Source organism: Ruditapes philippinarum, unplaced genomic scaffold (assembly GCF_026571515.1).
Source record: "Ruditapes philippinarum isolate M1 unplaced genomic scaffold, ASM2657151v2 ctg3261_1_1_1_1, whole genome shotgun sequence".
NCBI classification, from domain to species: Eukaryota; Metazoa; Mollusca; class Bivalvia; order Venerida; family Veneridae; genus Ruditapes; species Ruditapes philippinarum.
Window position 1 is genome coordinate 143,155 of NW_026855786.1, and position 16,677 is coordinate 159,831.

At 32.8% G+C, this 16,677-nt stretch overlaps 1 protein-coding gene across 20 annotated transcripts in view; it reads left to right on the plus strand.

Annotated features, from left to right (window-relative positions):
• The window catches only part of LOC132744376 (sal-like protein 1), an 85,871-nt gene that overhangs the window by 26,861 nt on the left and 42,333 nt on the right, over nt 1-16,677 (plus strand). Inside the window, exon 5 of one of the 20 annotated variants that reach the window (XM_060733081.1) lies at nt 15,724-15,818. The exons of 13 other annotated variants lie outside the window; for them this stretch is intronic. In XM_060733081.1, coding sequence (XP_060589064.1) covers nt 15,724-15,818 — 95 coding nt within the window. Of the gene's footprint in view, nt 1-1,486; nt 1,814-3,337; nt 4,210-4,842; nt 5,871-6,213; nt 7,522-11,187; nt 11,925-14,109; nt 14,505-15,723; nt 15,819-16,677 lie in introns of those variants that run through there. 6 more of the 20 variants (XM_060733080.1, XM_060733094.1, XM_060733077.1 and 3 more) reach the window with 6 other exon arrangements.

A 16,677-nucleotide genomic window follows, 5' to 3' on the forward strand; every position in this document is an offset into this window, starting at 1 on the left:
TTGTGATACTGTCTATTTCGATTCTAACACGACATCAACAATAAATGTTGCCGTACCTGATAATAAGCTAAATTGCATCTGATTTGTTTCTGTAATTATTTTCATCACATCACATTTTTATAGGTTACATCACGTGTATAATGATTACGTCACAAGTCTTAATATAGAATGTCAACAGTGATATTATTGCATAAGAACACACGCTTTCGGTTCTTCTATGTTCATTAGGGAAAAATGAATTACTGACAATATGAAATAGCTGACATTTTATACTTATAGACCAGTCAGCAGTATAATGCCAGTGTATTTCCAGAATGTTGTCAGATTTTTAGCTATACATAAAACTTGCAGGTATCAGTGACTAGGATGGTATCCAAAATTTTAGTTATTCATTGGTAAAACACTGGCAACACAATTCATTCAAACTGCCAATGTACTTACTATGTGTTATTGTTGATGCATTATTTGTGTTTAGTATTATTTAACATTTTGTCTCAGACATTGAGTCTTCTGGTCATCTGTCATTTATTGCTGATTTAGAAATCATGTGGGATAAGTTGTCCAATACTTTGTATAAATTTGTAATTACTGGTAAGTTACACAGGAAATCCTGTAAAGTAGAACAACTGTCAAGATATGAACAATAAATTGTGCTTGAATGGCCGTAAAAAGTCAGATAAACAAAATGTCTGTAATGTTTACTTGAAATCTAAGTATTGATTGGAATAAAATATTATAAAGATAAGAGATATATGTTATTATGTTGATAACTCTATGTTGACTGGTATTGATGTTATCACAAGATTTCTTTCCCCTTTATTACTGAAGTTATTGCCTATGAACAGCATTATGTGGAAATATGAGTAACACGGGAATTTTGCAAATAACATAGAAAATGTGCAAATAACAAAGGAAATGTGCAAGTAACATAGGAATTGTGCAAGTAACAAAGAAATGTGCAAGTAACATAGGAATTGTGCAAGTAACAAAGGAAATGTGCAAGCAACATTTGAAATGTGCAAGTAACAAAGGAATTGTGCAAATTATGCAGGATGTAGGAAATGTGCAAATAAGTTTTTAACCGAACTCGTACATTATTGTGCTGTTTACGGTGATGTTTGATGTAATTAGATATTATGTAGTAATACATAAAAAGATGTAAACAATTTATGAATAGTATATAATATAGATTTCTAAGGAACACGAAATAATCTGTGTAAATAAACTTCATCTCATTAGATGAACAGATATTTCACAGAAAATTAACAAAGTAATGTATAGTTCATGATGAATGAACTTTTGCTAATCTTTTTTCAAGTTAGCTAGGTGGCTAAGGCATAAATACTGACAGAGTTGTGACCCCTGTAATAAACAATACATTTAGTTTACAAGCTGGTTTGACATGAACTAAGTAAAAATCTGACATAATAAATGACTTTGTATATTATCATTGTGCTATAAATGGATATTTTATTTATGTTTGCAGGTAACAGTGAGGCTGTCAGTGGGAAGAATTGTCAGTTAGGATACGGGAGATCTGTTGTGAAATCTGCCAGTGATATTGCTTCAGCCAGTTTTGTGTGTAAGGTGTGTGGTAAACACGAGGCTTCACGAGCTAAACTTCGGATACACGTGCGAAAACATACAGGAGAGAAACCATACAACTGTGATTACTGTGGAAAGTCATACGTTTGTACAAGCAGTCTTTACTTACATATAAGAAACTTTCATAATCCAAACTTCTCAATGAAGTAGTAGCAATTAAAATTTGCTTGACATTGAGTATTCAATGCAGAAGATTGTGAATAAGAAATTGTATAAAAGTGATTTAATTACCTTGTCAAGCTAAATACCTGTAGCTTTGAGTTACTATTAGTTTGGATGACATGTGATTTGGTATGTGTTGCCATAGTTGTTGAACAATTTATACATGCCATGGTAAAGGTAGATGGGAACAGTTGAAGTGTTTTGTCACATAGTGTTTTTTTTTTCTGAGCTGCCAACATAATTTAGTCTGTTCAGATAGCAGTGAAGTGCTGATGTAGCTTTGTGCCATAGTTAATGATTGCTATACCAACATGTTTTAATGGTGCTAGCCAAAATCTATTTTTATATGAGAATGATTAGTATTATATGAACAAGGACTTCACACATATATGTCTTTATACAAAAATGATACAAATACCATACAAGTCATCATTCAAGATCATACAACTCATTGTGGGAATATGATACAGCTCATCATACAGTCATCATACAACAAATCATGCAACTTATCATGCAATAATCATGCAAGTCGTTCAAGATCATAATACTCATTATGGAAGAATGATACAGCTCATTATACAATAATCATACAAGTCATCATACAATAATCACGCAACTTATCATGCAAGAATCATACAACTTATCATGCGGGAATCATACAACTTATTATGCAAGAATCATACAAGTCATGCAATAGTCAAAGAACATATCCTGCAATAATCATACAACTCGTCATGCAAGAATCCTACATCATATCCTGCAATAATCATACAAACATATCATACAAAGATCATACAACCCAACATACAAGAATCACATCAGTAATCATAAAAGTGATTATACAAAACAATAAGTGATTATTCTAAAAACTAAATGATATTCTGAAAATAATTATGGTTTGTTGATAAACGTACATAAAGATTGCAGTAAATATTAAAACATGTACACTGATAGACTGAGAGTATGTATCAGTTAGAACTTATGTTCCTAAAATCATTGTTAAATCTATAAAAATTGTACTAATTTTACTGGATTCAACATATTATTATTGTGTCATAACACAGTAACTATCATGACTTGTATTGAATTGTTGTGTTGCCCTGTTCTGTAAACTTTTTATTTTGATACCTGGAATTACTGGTTGTGATTAAAGTTTTATATACAAACGTTTGTATATTGTTTTGAAAAGGAAGTAAAATGTATTGCAATAAATATGATGATGTTTGAATTTTGTTTGTTTGCTTTATTTTGGTTGATTATAGTAACTGTTACTAAACAACAAGTTTAGATGTATTTTTTCCTGTAAAATAATTTTATAGGGAGTTTTCATATTACTTAAGAGGCTGATAAATGTCCTGGTGCCATATCAGTAATTTAATGAACTAAAATTCACAAAACCATTCCATTAAGAAAAAAATTTAAATGATTTTACTGTGTTGTTCTATAGTAGAATTTTGTGTAGTTTAAAGTTTACTTTAGTGATGCTGTTTTGTGAAGTGTTGTGTTTTTATCTTCTTTGGGTTAATTTAACTTTATCTTATTTACTTATTATCTTTCAATTTGATTTCAGGTGAGATATATTTATCTGAAGATAATCTAGCAGGAGGTACGAGTCCGCAGATAGATATTCCGGAACATTTCCTCAAATATCGCTGCACTATTTGCGGTAAAATGTCATCATCCACCTCCGCATTGAAGATTCATATGAGGACGCATACAGGAGAGAAACCGTTCACGTGTGAATTTTGTAACAAAGCGTTTATTTCCGGGAGTAAAAAATACCGTCACATCAGATCAGTACATGATCCAAATTATCAAGTCACAAAGTAGGATCTAAAGACATCATATAAGAAGTGAATACAGATTTTATTTTAAAGATGAAAAATGTTAAATCACCATATTGTCATCTTAGTGGAGTAACAGAATAAGTTCTTCTAAATTTAATAGGAGTTAAACCTTTATTGCACTATAAACTATGTGTTAGTAAGACTTTAAACACAAGTTAAAGAATAAGAAATGTGTGTGTTGTTGGTGTTTATTGTGTGTGACTGTGTTTGTTTTACTATTATAAGCACTGCAGCCTTGTAAATACAAACACCTTTTTAGGTGAAATTATAAAAGAACATTATGAGGCAGTTGAACCTTTGGTTTACTATGAAATGTTTAAATACCGTATAATATTGACAGTCTATATACATGTATAAGTTAAAGCCAAATGAACATAAAATTTAAAATAAATAAGAGACTACAGTGTGTTGTTCACTTTAAATTTTCAAACGTTTTTAAGGTAAAGCATTAATGGTCTTTATTGACCTACTAAAGTGACAATAACAATTTTTTTGGCCTAGAAAAATGTAAAATAATTGTTTGTTGACCTAAAAAAGTGTCAATAAAAATGTTGACCAGACTAACAAAGTATAATTGATTGTCTGTTGACCTAGAAAATTGTTAATAAAATTTGTTGTCAGAGAAAACTGTTATTGTTTGTTTGTTGACTTGTTGATCTAGAAAAGTGGATTGTTAACCTAGAAAAGTGTAAATATTAAGTTTGTTGACCTTTCACATTTTGAAAATAAACAACATTGTCAGTTTAAATTGTTTACTCCTCAAGCTTGATATTAAAATGTACTGAAACAGGAATTGCATACACATATTTTAAACCATAACTATACTCTAAATTATTTACCGAAAATATTGTTATTATAAAGCCTTTAAGGCAAGACTGATAATCTAGATATAGAAACTGTTGACCTGTGTTGCATAGTTTCTTGATTTCTTCCACCTTTGATTAATAACAATCCACTAATTTGAGCCGCATCACGACAAACCCAACATAATGGGTTTGATCAAGACCAAGCTGCGCATCCGCGCAGTCTGATCAGGATCCATGCTGTTCGCTATCAGTTTCTCTACTTGTTATAGGGTTTGTAAGCGAACTGCATGGATCCTGATCAGACTGCGCGGATGCGCAGGCTGGTCTGGATCATGATGCTGGTCACAAACCCATTATGTTGATTTTGTCGTGACGCGGCTCATTTTTATTTCTATATGTTAATCTTTGTATATATTTTGCAGGTGGTAGAGGTATGGTTCATGACATTATGACAAAAGTTAGCGGAGAAAGCTCTCGCATACCAGAATACTTGGCTAAATACCGATGTAAAGTGTGCGGTAAAATGTCCTCCTCTACCTCCGCCTTGAAGATTCACATGAGGACTCATACAGGAGAGAAACCGTTCACATGTGATTATTGTAACAGGGCTTTTATAACGAGGAGTAATAAATATCAACATATAAGAATAGTACATGACCCTAACTACCAAGTTCCCAGGTAGTAACAGAACTGTTACCATGGTAACTCTGATGACCCTAGGCATTTGTTTATCTTCTCCTGTGCCATTTAAAACAATATATATATGGTCATATTAAGGAAAACTAAACAAATGGTGGACACAACTTTACATACGTTGAAATATTCTGATGTAAGATTATCATTTTAATGTCAGCTTGTGTGAACTTTCTTCTTGTTTTATTGGTTTTTACTCTGTTAAATAGGTAAATTCCACTTGTCAGCTTGTAATTACAAGTAGAATTTAAGAGAATTCAATGCAGGACAAGAAGAAAAATGTTGCCTGCACATTTGACTTAGAAGCTACTTATCCTGCAGGACGAGTGACTTTGAAAATTTTTTTTGATGCCTGTACAATATCTGTGTTAAGAGACAGTGTGTCAACTGTAGTGATCACATGAGTAGAATGCTATGATGTCTTGGTTATGGATTGTTTTATATTTAAATTGTTTTAATGATTTCCAAGTATATAAATTGTTTGAGAAATTTATTGTATATAATGTTTTAACTGCCTATGGATGTAATTTTTCCATACCCCTATAAATAACATGGAACATAACTATGGAACTTTAATTAAAGCCTGTACAATTTACTTACTAGTACATGTAATTTCTTCTTGTCTGGGCCTGCAGTCGAAAGCTTGTCACCAGAATCATACTATATTGTTACTGAAAATTCTAGAAAATGTTATAATGGTAAAATTATTTGTAATATAAATTGAGGCTGATACAAAATGTTCAAGATGACAACTGGATATGTTTTGTTAACTAAAATAAAACATTAAACTTTTTGTAAATAGTTCTCATTCTTGTAGTTTTCTTTGGTTCCAACTTCTGGTAGCGTTCAATATGTCTGTCTTGAAAGAGAATTAGCAGAATTATATTTTGCAGTTTTACTTAATTGAAAAATTATTTTATTTCCCAGAGCAGCTTCTTGCCTTCATATACAGGGAACATTATAATTAAGAAATTGAATTTTAACCTGATTTTTAAAACTAATCTGTGTAATTAATTACATTATAAGTTGTTAGTTTGATCAGTTAGAGATTTACAATCATATCTATATATAAATGAAGTTATGTACATCTTTTGTTTCAGCTGGCCAGTCAGAGATAGAAACAGATGTTCACTGCAAGACGAGGAGTTCATCAGAAACACTCGATTTGGAACAGTCTGAAGTTAGCATGGTAACACCACTAGTAGAGACGCCTGATGTTGGCATGGTAACACCACCAGTAGGGAGGTCTGACGTTGCTATAGTAATGCCTCCAGTAGCGAGGCCTGACGTTGGCATGGTAACACCACTTGTAACAAGTCATCAGTTGTGTATATATTGCAATCGATTGATGCAGTCAGAGTGTGCATTAAAAGTACATATGAGAATACATACTGGAGAGAAACCATTTAAATGTCATCTGTGTAATAGAGCTTGGGCACAGAAAAATAATCTAACAAGACATATGAGGAAAGTTCATAATAATGATATAACTTAACATAAGGCATTGTGATAGCATGATTACTATTGTTTGTTGTTATCAACACTTTTTCATAAACATTACTCTTACACCCAGTGTACTTTGTTTGTCACAAGCTCAAAAACTTTATGTCCAGCTTTGTTTTACATTTTTCAAGCTATATGTATTCTAATTCAGGTCATATAATTAATATGAAAGACTTTTATGAGTGGAATGATTTAATAATTTTTGGAGACATATTGATTTTGCCTTTACCGTCTGTCCAGTCGTCCGTCCATCCTCAAGCTTGTCCAGCTTTCACAGGTCAAACTGCTGGTGTAATTTCAACCAAACTTCACTGGAGTGACCAGTATCATCTGTAGTTGTGAATATCACCAGCACATTCCGTTTCGCTGCACTAAATTGATTTCGCCCAGCGCTAAAAAATGAAAAATCTTGTCCGGCTTTCATAAGTCAAATTGCTGGCGGGATTTCAACGAAACTTCACAGGAGTGATCAGTACTTTTTCTAGTGTTCATATTGCTACCACTGTCTGCTTTGCTGCACAAAAATCTTGCCTGGCCTTTACTGGGTAAACTGTTTGTGGGATTTCAATGAAAATACTTAGTTGTGTTATATTGCCGGCAAGTTCTGCTTTGCTGCACAAAATGGTCGCCACACTTTTAAATAGAAAAATCTTGTCCGCCTTTAACAGGCCAAACTTCTGACAGGATTTTGACAAAACTATACAGGACTGAGGTGACAGGAACGATCTGAGTATCTTACCTTTAAGTTTTGGGAGGCACCAAACCCCCCCTTCTAATTCTACTCTTTTATTGACCTGTTTTTTTGAATGCCTATGCATAGGCTCTTTAATTTAGAGTGTGATGGTTATTTTTCTCTCAATGCTGATTCAGAAATCATGTGCTATTAGTAGTGGGGCGACATTGGCCCAAAAAAAAATCATTAGAACTGGTTCAGTTATCCAGAAATTTTGGTGAAAAAAAACAACAACCAGTCAAACAATGGTATAGAATAGAACTTTGACCTTTGATGGTCAATTTGTCAATGTGCATTGATGAAATAATAAATGATGATAGCCCTCTTGTTTAATGTTCGTTATTCATGCCAAGGTGAACTTAAAATGATTGAATTTAAATAGAATACCATTGTGAAACTTTAAATATGAAGGAATTATTGATAGCCATTAGTGTAATTTTGTGACAAGAATTGTACATATGGAAGTACATGTAATATTAATATGTTATGATAGCTTAAATACTGTTTTTAGAATTTATTATTATGCAGACATTGTTAGATTTTTATACCCCCGCACAACAAAGTTGTAAGGGGGGTATACTGGAATCAGCTTGTCCGGCCGTCCGGCCGTCCGTCGGTTTTTTCTTGTCCGCCCAATAACTTAAGATTCCTTTGACCCTTAGTCTTCATATTTGGCATGGAGGTTAGTCATGATTAGTAGATGACCCCTATTGATTTTGAGGTCACTAGGTCAAAGGTCAAGGTCACAGGGGCCTTGACTTCAAAAAGCTTGTCCGCCCAATAACTTAAGATTCCTTTGACCCTTAGTCTTCATATTTGGCATGGAGGTTAGTCATGATTAGTAGATGACCCCTATTGATTTTGAGGTCACTAGGTCAAAGGTCAAGGTCACAGGGGCCTTGACTTCAAAAAGCTTGTCCGCCCAATAACTTAAGTTTCCTTTGACCCTTAGTCTTCATATTTGGCATGGAGGTTAGTCATGATTAGTAGATGACCCCTATTGATTTTGAGGTCACTAGGTCAAAGGTCAAGGTCACAGGGCCTTGACTTCAAAAAGCTTGTCCGCCCAATAACTTAAGATTCCTTTGACCCTTAGTCTTCATATTTGGCATGGAGGTTAGTCATGATTAGTAGATGACCCCTATTGATTTTGAGGTCACTAGGTCAAAGGTCAAGGTCACAGGGGCCTTGACTTCAAAAAGCTTGTCCGCCCAATAACTTAAGTTTCCTTTGACCCTTAGTCTTCATATTTGGCATGGAGGTTAGTCATGATTAGTAGATGACCCCTATTGATTTTGAGGTCACTAGGTCAAAGGTCAAGGTCACAGGGGCCTTGACTTCAAAAAGCTTGTCCGCCCAATAACTTAAGATTCCTTTGACCCTTAGTCTTCATATTTGGCATGGAGGTTAGTCATGATTAGTAGATGATCCCTATTGATTTTGAGGTCACTAGGTCAAAGGTCAAGGTCACAGGGGCCTTGACTTCAAAAAGCTTGTCCGCCCAATAACTTAAGATTCCTTTGACCCTTAGTCTTCATATTTGGCATGGAGGTTAGTCATGATTAGTAGATGATCCCTATTGATTTTGAGGTCACTAGGTCAAAGGTCAAGGTCACAGGAGCCTTGACTTCAAAAAGCTTGTCCGCCCAATAACTTAAGATTCCTTTGACCCTTAGTCTTCATATTTGGCATGGAGGTTAGTCATGATTAGTAGATGACCCCTATTGATTTTGAGGTCACTAGGTCAAAGGTCAAGGTCACAGGGGCCTTGACTTCAAAAAGCTTGTCCGCCCAATAACTTAAGATTCCTTTGACCCTTAGTCTTCATATTTGGCATGGAGGTTAGTCATGATTAGTAGATGACCTCTATTGATTTTGAGGTCACCAGGTCAAAGGTCAAGGTCACAGGGACTTTGACTTCAAAAAGTTTGTCTGCCCAATAACTTTAGATTCCTTTGACCCACAGTCTTCATATTTGGTATGGATGTTGATCATGACTATAAGGTGACCCCTATTGATTTTGAGGTCACTGGGTCAAAGGTCAAGGTCACAGGGACCTTGACAAAAAAAAGCTTTTCTTCTCAATTGCTAAAGAATGTCCTGTCCGCAATGTATTGATTTTGACATTTTCACATTTGAAGCATGTAGAATACATAACTTAGCAATGCACTGGCTTAGTAACCTCAGATTTGGCAGGGAGGTTGTCCTTGAGCTCTAAATGGCCACTGTTGATTCTGACAAAGTGGTATGAGGGGGTATTCACGCCATGATAGTGGCAGTTCTAGTTAGTATTGAACTCTAATTGTCTTCTTTTAACATGTTATGTTTCATAATTATGTTGTATTATAAATAGTTGTACATAAATGTTTTGATTTCTCTGTGAAAAATGTTAATAATATAATTATACAAAATGTAAATGAGAAAATTTTAAAGAAATATTTTATATTAATGCTAGTATTTTTACTTTTCAAGTTTTAGTACTTTTTAGAATGAAATGAAACTTGTCATTTTAAGATAAAGGATAATGTTTAATAAATGACCCGCCTCACGACAAAACCAACGTAATGCGTTTGCGACCATCTTGGATCCAGACCAGCCTGCGCATCCGCGCAGTCTGATCAGGATCCATGCTGTTCGCTATCAGTTTCTCTACTTGTTATAGAGTTTGTAAGCGAACAGCATGGATCCTGATCAGACTGCGCGGAGGCGCAGGCTGGTCTGGATCCATGCTGGTCGCAAACCCATTATGTTGGTTTTGTCGTGACGCGGCTCAAATATTTGATATATAAAGTATTGTATTGAGGATTTCATGTTTTTTATTGATCAGTTTTGAGTTTAGTATTGTAGCATTTAGAGATCTGCAGTATTTTAGACAATGACAAAATAAAACTTATTATAAAAAGAATATAGTAAATCTTTTAGTTATGATATTGAAACATCCGAATCCATTTATTTAAGAAATAATATATCCCAAACTGTGATTTTATCACTCAATAAAATAACTGTTTGGAGTTCAGGTGCGAGGAATAATATTACGAGGGCGTAGCCCGAGTGATATAATGATGCGCATCTGAATGCCAAACAGTGATTCTATCAAGTAATAAAATCACCGATTTGGATATATTATTTCGATTCTAACACGACATTAACAAATTAATGCTGCCGTACCTGATATTAAGCTAAATTGCGCCTGATTTGTTTCTGTACTTATTTCAGCATGTCGCATTTTAGTGGTTACGTCACCTATAATGATTACATCACATGTCTAAATATAGAACGTCAACAGTGATTTTATTGCATAATAACACACACTTTTGGTTCTTCTAAGTTCAATGGGAAAAATGCGGGTTGTGTTAGAATAACGTGTAGATATACATAGTACAATTTATTTGCTTTATGTTTTTACATAGAATAATTGGCTTTATAATTTTTTTCATGCTATTATGCTTGAAAGATAAGCCTGTCGTGTTGTGTATGTACTCTGGCGGCCCTCAATAGCCGATAGCTTATTGATACTTTAAAGCATTGAACATTTTCCAAGCTGGCCAGCATTATACAATATCACGCAAATGATTTAAATGAAATGAATAAATTAAAAGAAGAACTGAATGTATAATAAGATAACATTAACATTTTAGTTGTTAAATCACAGCAACATATCCGCCTAATTATGACTGAAATACTGTTGGGAAAAGGCGTAAAATGAAACAAACAAACACAGCAACATATACTAAGCATACATTTATATTTTCTATGCGTTATACAAGAAGAAAACTATTGAATAATGATATGATTAAAACTAAGTCTTGTAAACACAATTGTTTCTTGTATATTACAGTATACAAAGACAGACCTGTACAAGTTATATTACCTGGTGGGGGCTCATCAACTCTTTTACCTGGACTTCTACACTCTTGCCCAACCTGTGGTAAATTATTACAGTCTGGGTCAGCTTTGAGAATACATATGAGAATACATACTGGAGAGAAACCACACAAGTGTAGCATCTGTGGGAAAGCCTGGGCACAGAAAAGCAACTTGAACCAACATATGAAAGTGGCTCACAACCATTAACAAGCTAAATGAATGATATTGTAATTAAAATACCACCAGTGACATTACTGTAGGCAATTTTAAATCAACATTGAGTGATTTATAGATCATTGATTGACAATAGCTACAATTTTTACTTTCTCCTGAATTAAAAGCAATCAATACATTGAATTATTTTACCATAAAACTGTTAAGCTAGGTCATGGAAAATTTGCAATTCCAAGGTGCCCCCTGCGCATGACTAATTACAATTATAGTTGCTAAATAATTGTCTTAAAATTCACATGTAAGTTTTTTAAGTCATTTCCCTTGGAATGGAACATTTATTAACCTTGAATTGTATCTTAAATTTCTATAATAATTCAGTTTCAGTTTAATAATGTATGTGTTTTCCATGGCAGGAATAACTTTGTTCTTTGTGTTGTGCATAATGAGAATACTCTCAGTCTAAGGTGACTTTGACACTTAATTTGTTGTTACTGCTTATTTGATTGCTTATGTCTATCACAAGTGTTAATTGATGAGTTATATTGTATTATTTTGTTATTAGATGATGGTTTTCTAATGTTTTTTTCGTATCTTTGTCATCATAATATCATGATTGTATGATTTAGTTTTTTTTTTTTTTATGGCCAAAGCAGCACGCCTCCAGATTCATGCTATTTTTCATGAAAATTTTGAAAATGTATTCGAATGTTTAGTATTGTAAAATAACCAAAAAGGAAGCAATTTTTACATTATCAATGTCACTTACAACCCACGTAAATTTCCAAAAAGTGGTCAAAATATGCATAAATGGCCCTTACTGCGTTAGTAACGCAGTAGAAATATAGTTGTAAATACTGAAAAAATCAGTCATTAATAGCATATAACATTTAAAATACTACTTGAATCTTGAATCATTGAACTTACCCTAAAAATCTGAAAACCAATTGAAAAATCTTAGTACATATTTCTCAAGTTTGATTTTATTGAAATATTTTTACTCATCATGCAGCTTTAACGAATAAAAACAAATAATTGCATCATTGATTTGTCATGGTCATTGACTTGAAATGTAAATATTCTATTGCAGTATGATAAATGTGTCAAGAGTTTCTAACCACGAACATAACATAACTGATGTGAATTTTTGTAGTAAAACTTGTGTAACGACATTCGTATAATGTCATAATACTGTTTATGTGCATAATAATATGCAAAAACTAAAGTTGGTGAATTAACATAATGGAATGTTTCCCATATTTAAGGACACAAACCACTTTCGGTCAAAAAATCTGTGGTCAGAATGCTTGCCCATATGGTATTTCGGGTGAAAGAAACACAAACACACACAATTGGTCAGGTCAGCTAGCTTTTCACTGACAGGGTCTGTGATCGTTAAAACATTAAAACTTGTTTGAAATTTAAACTCATTTGTTAATCAGATGTATTTAATTATTGTCTCTACATAAGTTTTCTTTAAAAGAAACAATTAAATAATCCATAATTTATTATGTGAGTTAATTGTTTGTTGGAACTGGAACACTGGAAGTATACAGCTATAGACTTGTAACTCATAATGTACCGGCTTAGTAAAATATTTATCCAGGATATAACTATAAATTTGTGAAAATTCAGAGTTATATCCGCATATTCAAGTTCTTTTATTCAGGATTTAACTATAAAATTCGTTAAAAAAACATATTGCTTGGTTTCATAAAAGAATTTATATAATAGTGTAAATTCAATACAAAAAAATATTGTCTTAGTAAAAACATTTGTTCAGGCACGGATTTAATTTGTCAATTGTAATTATAGTCCATGGTTCAGGATATAAAATAAAATTAATATAAATTCGTTAAAAATCTTAATGTACTGGTCAAGTGAGAAATTTTGTTCAGAGTATAACACTCAAATCTTGGAAAGCTATTAATATATAATGGTTCAAAACGTAGTATGTTTTTTTTCAGAACTATTTTAAAATGAGAAATTACACTACATTGAATTTAAGAGAAGATCACCATATTTATTACTGAGGTAGATCAACATTTTTTGGTCACCAGAACTTGTATGTAGCTAAACTTGACATTTGCATTGTAAGAGTCAAACTTCTCACAGTGATTACCTCTCTTGGCAGATTGTATTGAAAAGGGGAGATCATACTGATAAGGGGAGATCACTGCGTCAGAGATTGTCTAACAGTGGGAATTATTGTCCGTAATTATACTTGTTACAGAATCGTTGTAAACATTTGATTATTGGAATGTGTTGGATTTCATTGTTATTTCATGCATATTTCAGCAAAAATAATGTAGCAGGTAATTAAACTGTATTTAACAGCTTACTTTACTATGATAATATGTATGTTTTCTGTTTATAAACTGACTTACTTTCAACATGTCTATGTTGACTTTTTATTCTTTTAACTTACCCCCAATATTTCCCTCCAGTTTGAAATTTTAGACAACAACAACAACATTTTATTTGCATAAATGTTGTAACACACATGAAATAATGTAAACAATGGTACTAGTTCATATACCTTACTTGATTGACCACATGATTTTCCCCCCCAATACATAGAAATTTGAGACAATTTAGAATATAATATTTTTTTATGGTTTAACTAAAATCTAAACAATTATGGTGGTTGAAGTTGGATATAAGTTATTTATATACATTGTACATATTTCTTTCATTCTTCAACATTTTGTTTGTATTTCAGGTACCCATTATCAACCTGATAACAGCGCAGTTTTTGATGAAGTTCTTTATTCTGCCGACAATAGTCAGTCAATGGAAGGTCTGCCACAAATGGAGTCGCAGCAACTGTCAAAGAAGTCCTGTAAATATTGTCTGCGCATGTTTAACTCGAGTTCACATGCACGGAGACACGAGGCAATAATTCACCGGAAGGAACGACCATTCACCTGCTCTATTTGTGGGAAAAAGTTTTCAACCAATGCAAACATGAAGAACCATAGCATTGTACATTACAAACAAATAATATAAGCACTTTCTAGTATTCTAGTTATTAACTGCAGTAACTGTGCTGCTAATTGCACTAATTGTGTTGCTAACTGCAGTAATTGTGTTGCTAACTGCAGTAATTGTGTAGCTGACTGCAGTAATTGTGTTGCTAACTGCAGTAATTGCATTGCTAACTGCAGTAATTGTGTTGCTGACTGCAGTAATTGTGTTTCTAACTGCAGTAATTGTGTTGCTGACTGCAGTAATTGTGTTGCCAACTGCAGTAATTGTGTTGCTAACTGCAGTAATTGTGTTGCTAACTGCAGAAATTGTGTTGCTTACTGCAGTAATTGTGCTGTTAACTGCAGTAATTGTGTTGCTAACTGCAGTAATTGTGTTGCTAACTGCAGTAATTGTGTTGCTAACTGCAGTAACTGTGTTACTAACTGTAGAAATTTTGTTTCTTACTGTATTTTAGGGAGCTCATCTTTGTCATTTGTAAGGTGCTAAAAGTAATGTCTTTAATGTAATCAAGTCTTTTGAATTTGTCAAGCAGTAAATACTTTAGTTGAACTAAAATATATCCTTTTCTGTTTCTTGTAAATTTACTTCTCTGAGAAATTTTTACTTATAATTATGAATATTAATGGTCTTTTACAGTCAAAAATTGAGATACCCTTGTCTGTTTTCATAAATAAACAATTGTGAGAATATTGTATAACATCATGCCAGATTAATGTGCTTTTTGATTTTGTGGAAAAATGATTAAAATATCTGGTAATGTGGTTACTTAATAAAGAATATGTTATGTTATCCATAAAGTTTTGTTTTTCAAGTAGAATTATAACATTTCATCATCATCATCATCATCATCATCATGTTATATAAATAAATAGAAGTTTGCAATATATATATCATATAGGATTACCTAGTCCTTAATGGGCTAGAAAACAATTTTGATGGACAAAGAAGGCAAAGAATTAGAAACGTTGGAACTGTGATTTGATACTACATGCTTGTGTTCATACAACATTACTTCATTTTTTTATAGAAATTAAAATATATTTTAATCCCAGTAATTTTTGTTCTTTTATGTGTTCTTGTTTTAACTTTAATTTAGTGACTGAGAAATATTTAGAGAATTAGGTGAAAGATATACAGGCTAACCCCTCAGGTTTGTGGTTTAGGAAATCCAGTATCCTAGTTTGAATTGATCTCTTTACTGTACTGTGATAAAGTTTAGTTTGTCCCAAACCAAAGTTTGTGTACATAAATGTTTTTAGAAATTTCATATCAGAACAGAGCGAAAAGGCTGAGGGTGATAATAAAAGTTTGTTACAAAAGAATTTTATTTGTTTATCCCTTTCAGATATTGCCGCTGAAGCATCTAGATACGTTACAAACAAACTTGGTTGGTCAGACTTTGGACAGAGCCAGATTACGACGAGACAGTTCCACTGTCAGGTCTGTAACAAAAGTTTTAGAAGGAAAGATAATTTACAACGTCACGAGGCAATTATTCACCGCGGGGAGAAACCTTTCATGTGCCATATATGTGAGAAGACATTCTCAACGAAAGCCAACTTAAAAACTCATTCGATGGTTCATGCTAACTTCCAGGTGTTATTGTAAATGTGTTCCTGTATAAGACAACGTGTAATGTATTAACTTAATGCTTTATTATAGAAAAACAATTGGCATTCAACACTGATAAATCTATTAAATCTATCTTTTAGTCTCTGTTTAAATATTTGTAAAAACAACACAAAAAAAAAACAACAACAAAACCCCAACTAGAACATGAACAACATTGTACACAACAACCACAAAATCATTTTACTTAAATTAAATAAAAATATATTGCCATTGACACCGGCTGCATTTGTCCGATACATGTATTCTAGACTGCATTGAATATTTTTGTATGTCTTAATTTGAAATAAAAGAACGAAAATAAGAATTGCCATATATATTTTTGTTTTGCACCTAAAAATAAAACTAATGAGTGGAAATTACAAAGTTCTGTTTTTACTTTAAACAGTGTAACAGTGAGATGAAAGTGCGTAATAGATATGGAAGAAGAAACGTTTGTATGAATGTTTTATTGATTAGGATAGATTGTATGCTTTATTCCTGTACTGGTATTTTATTATTTGCAGTGAATTGCAAAAAGTCTATAAATGTGTATATTACATTACAGTGTGCAAATCTTGTATAAATCATTTGTAATTCAGGCTTTGTGTTACATGACATGACTGGTGGTTTCTGTAGTGAATTAAATGATATGCTGTTACTTTAATTGACTGAGACCAAAATGTTGTGT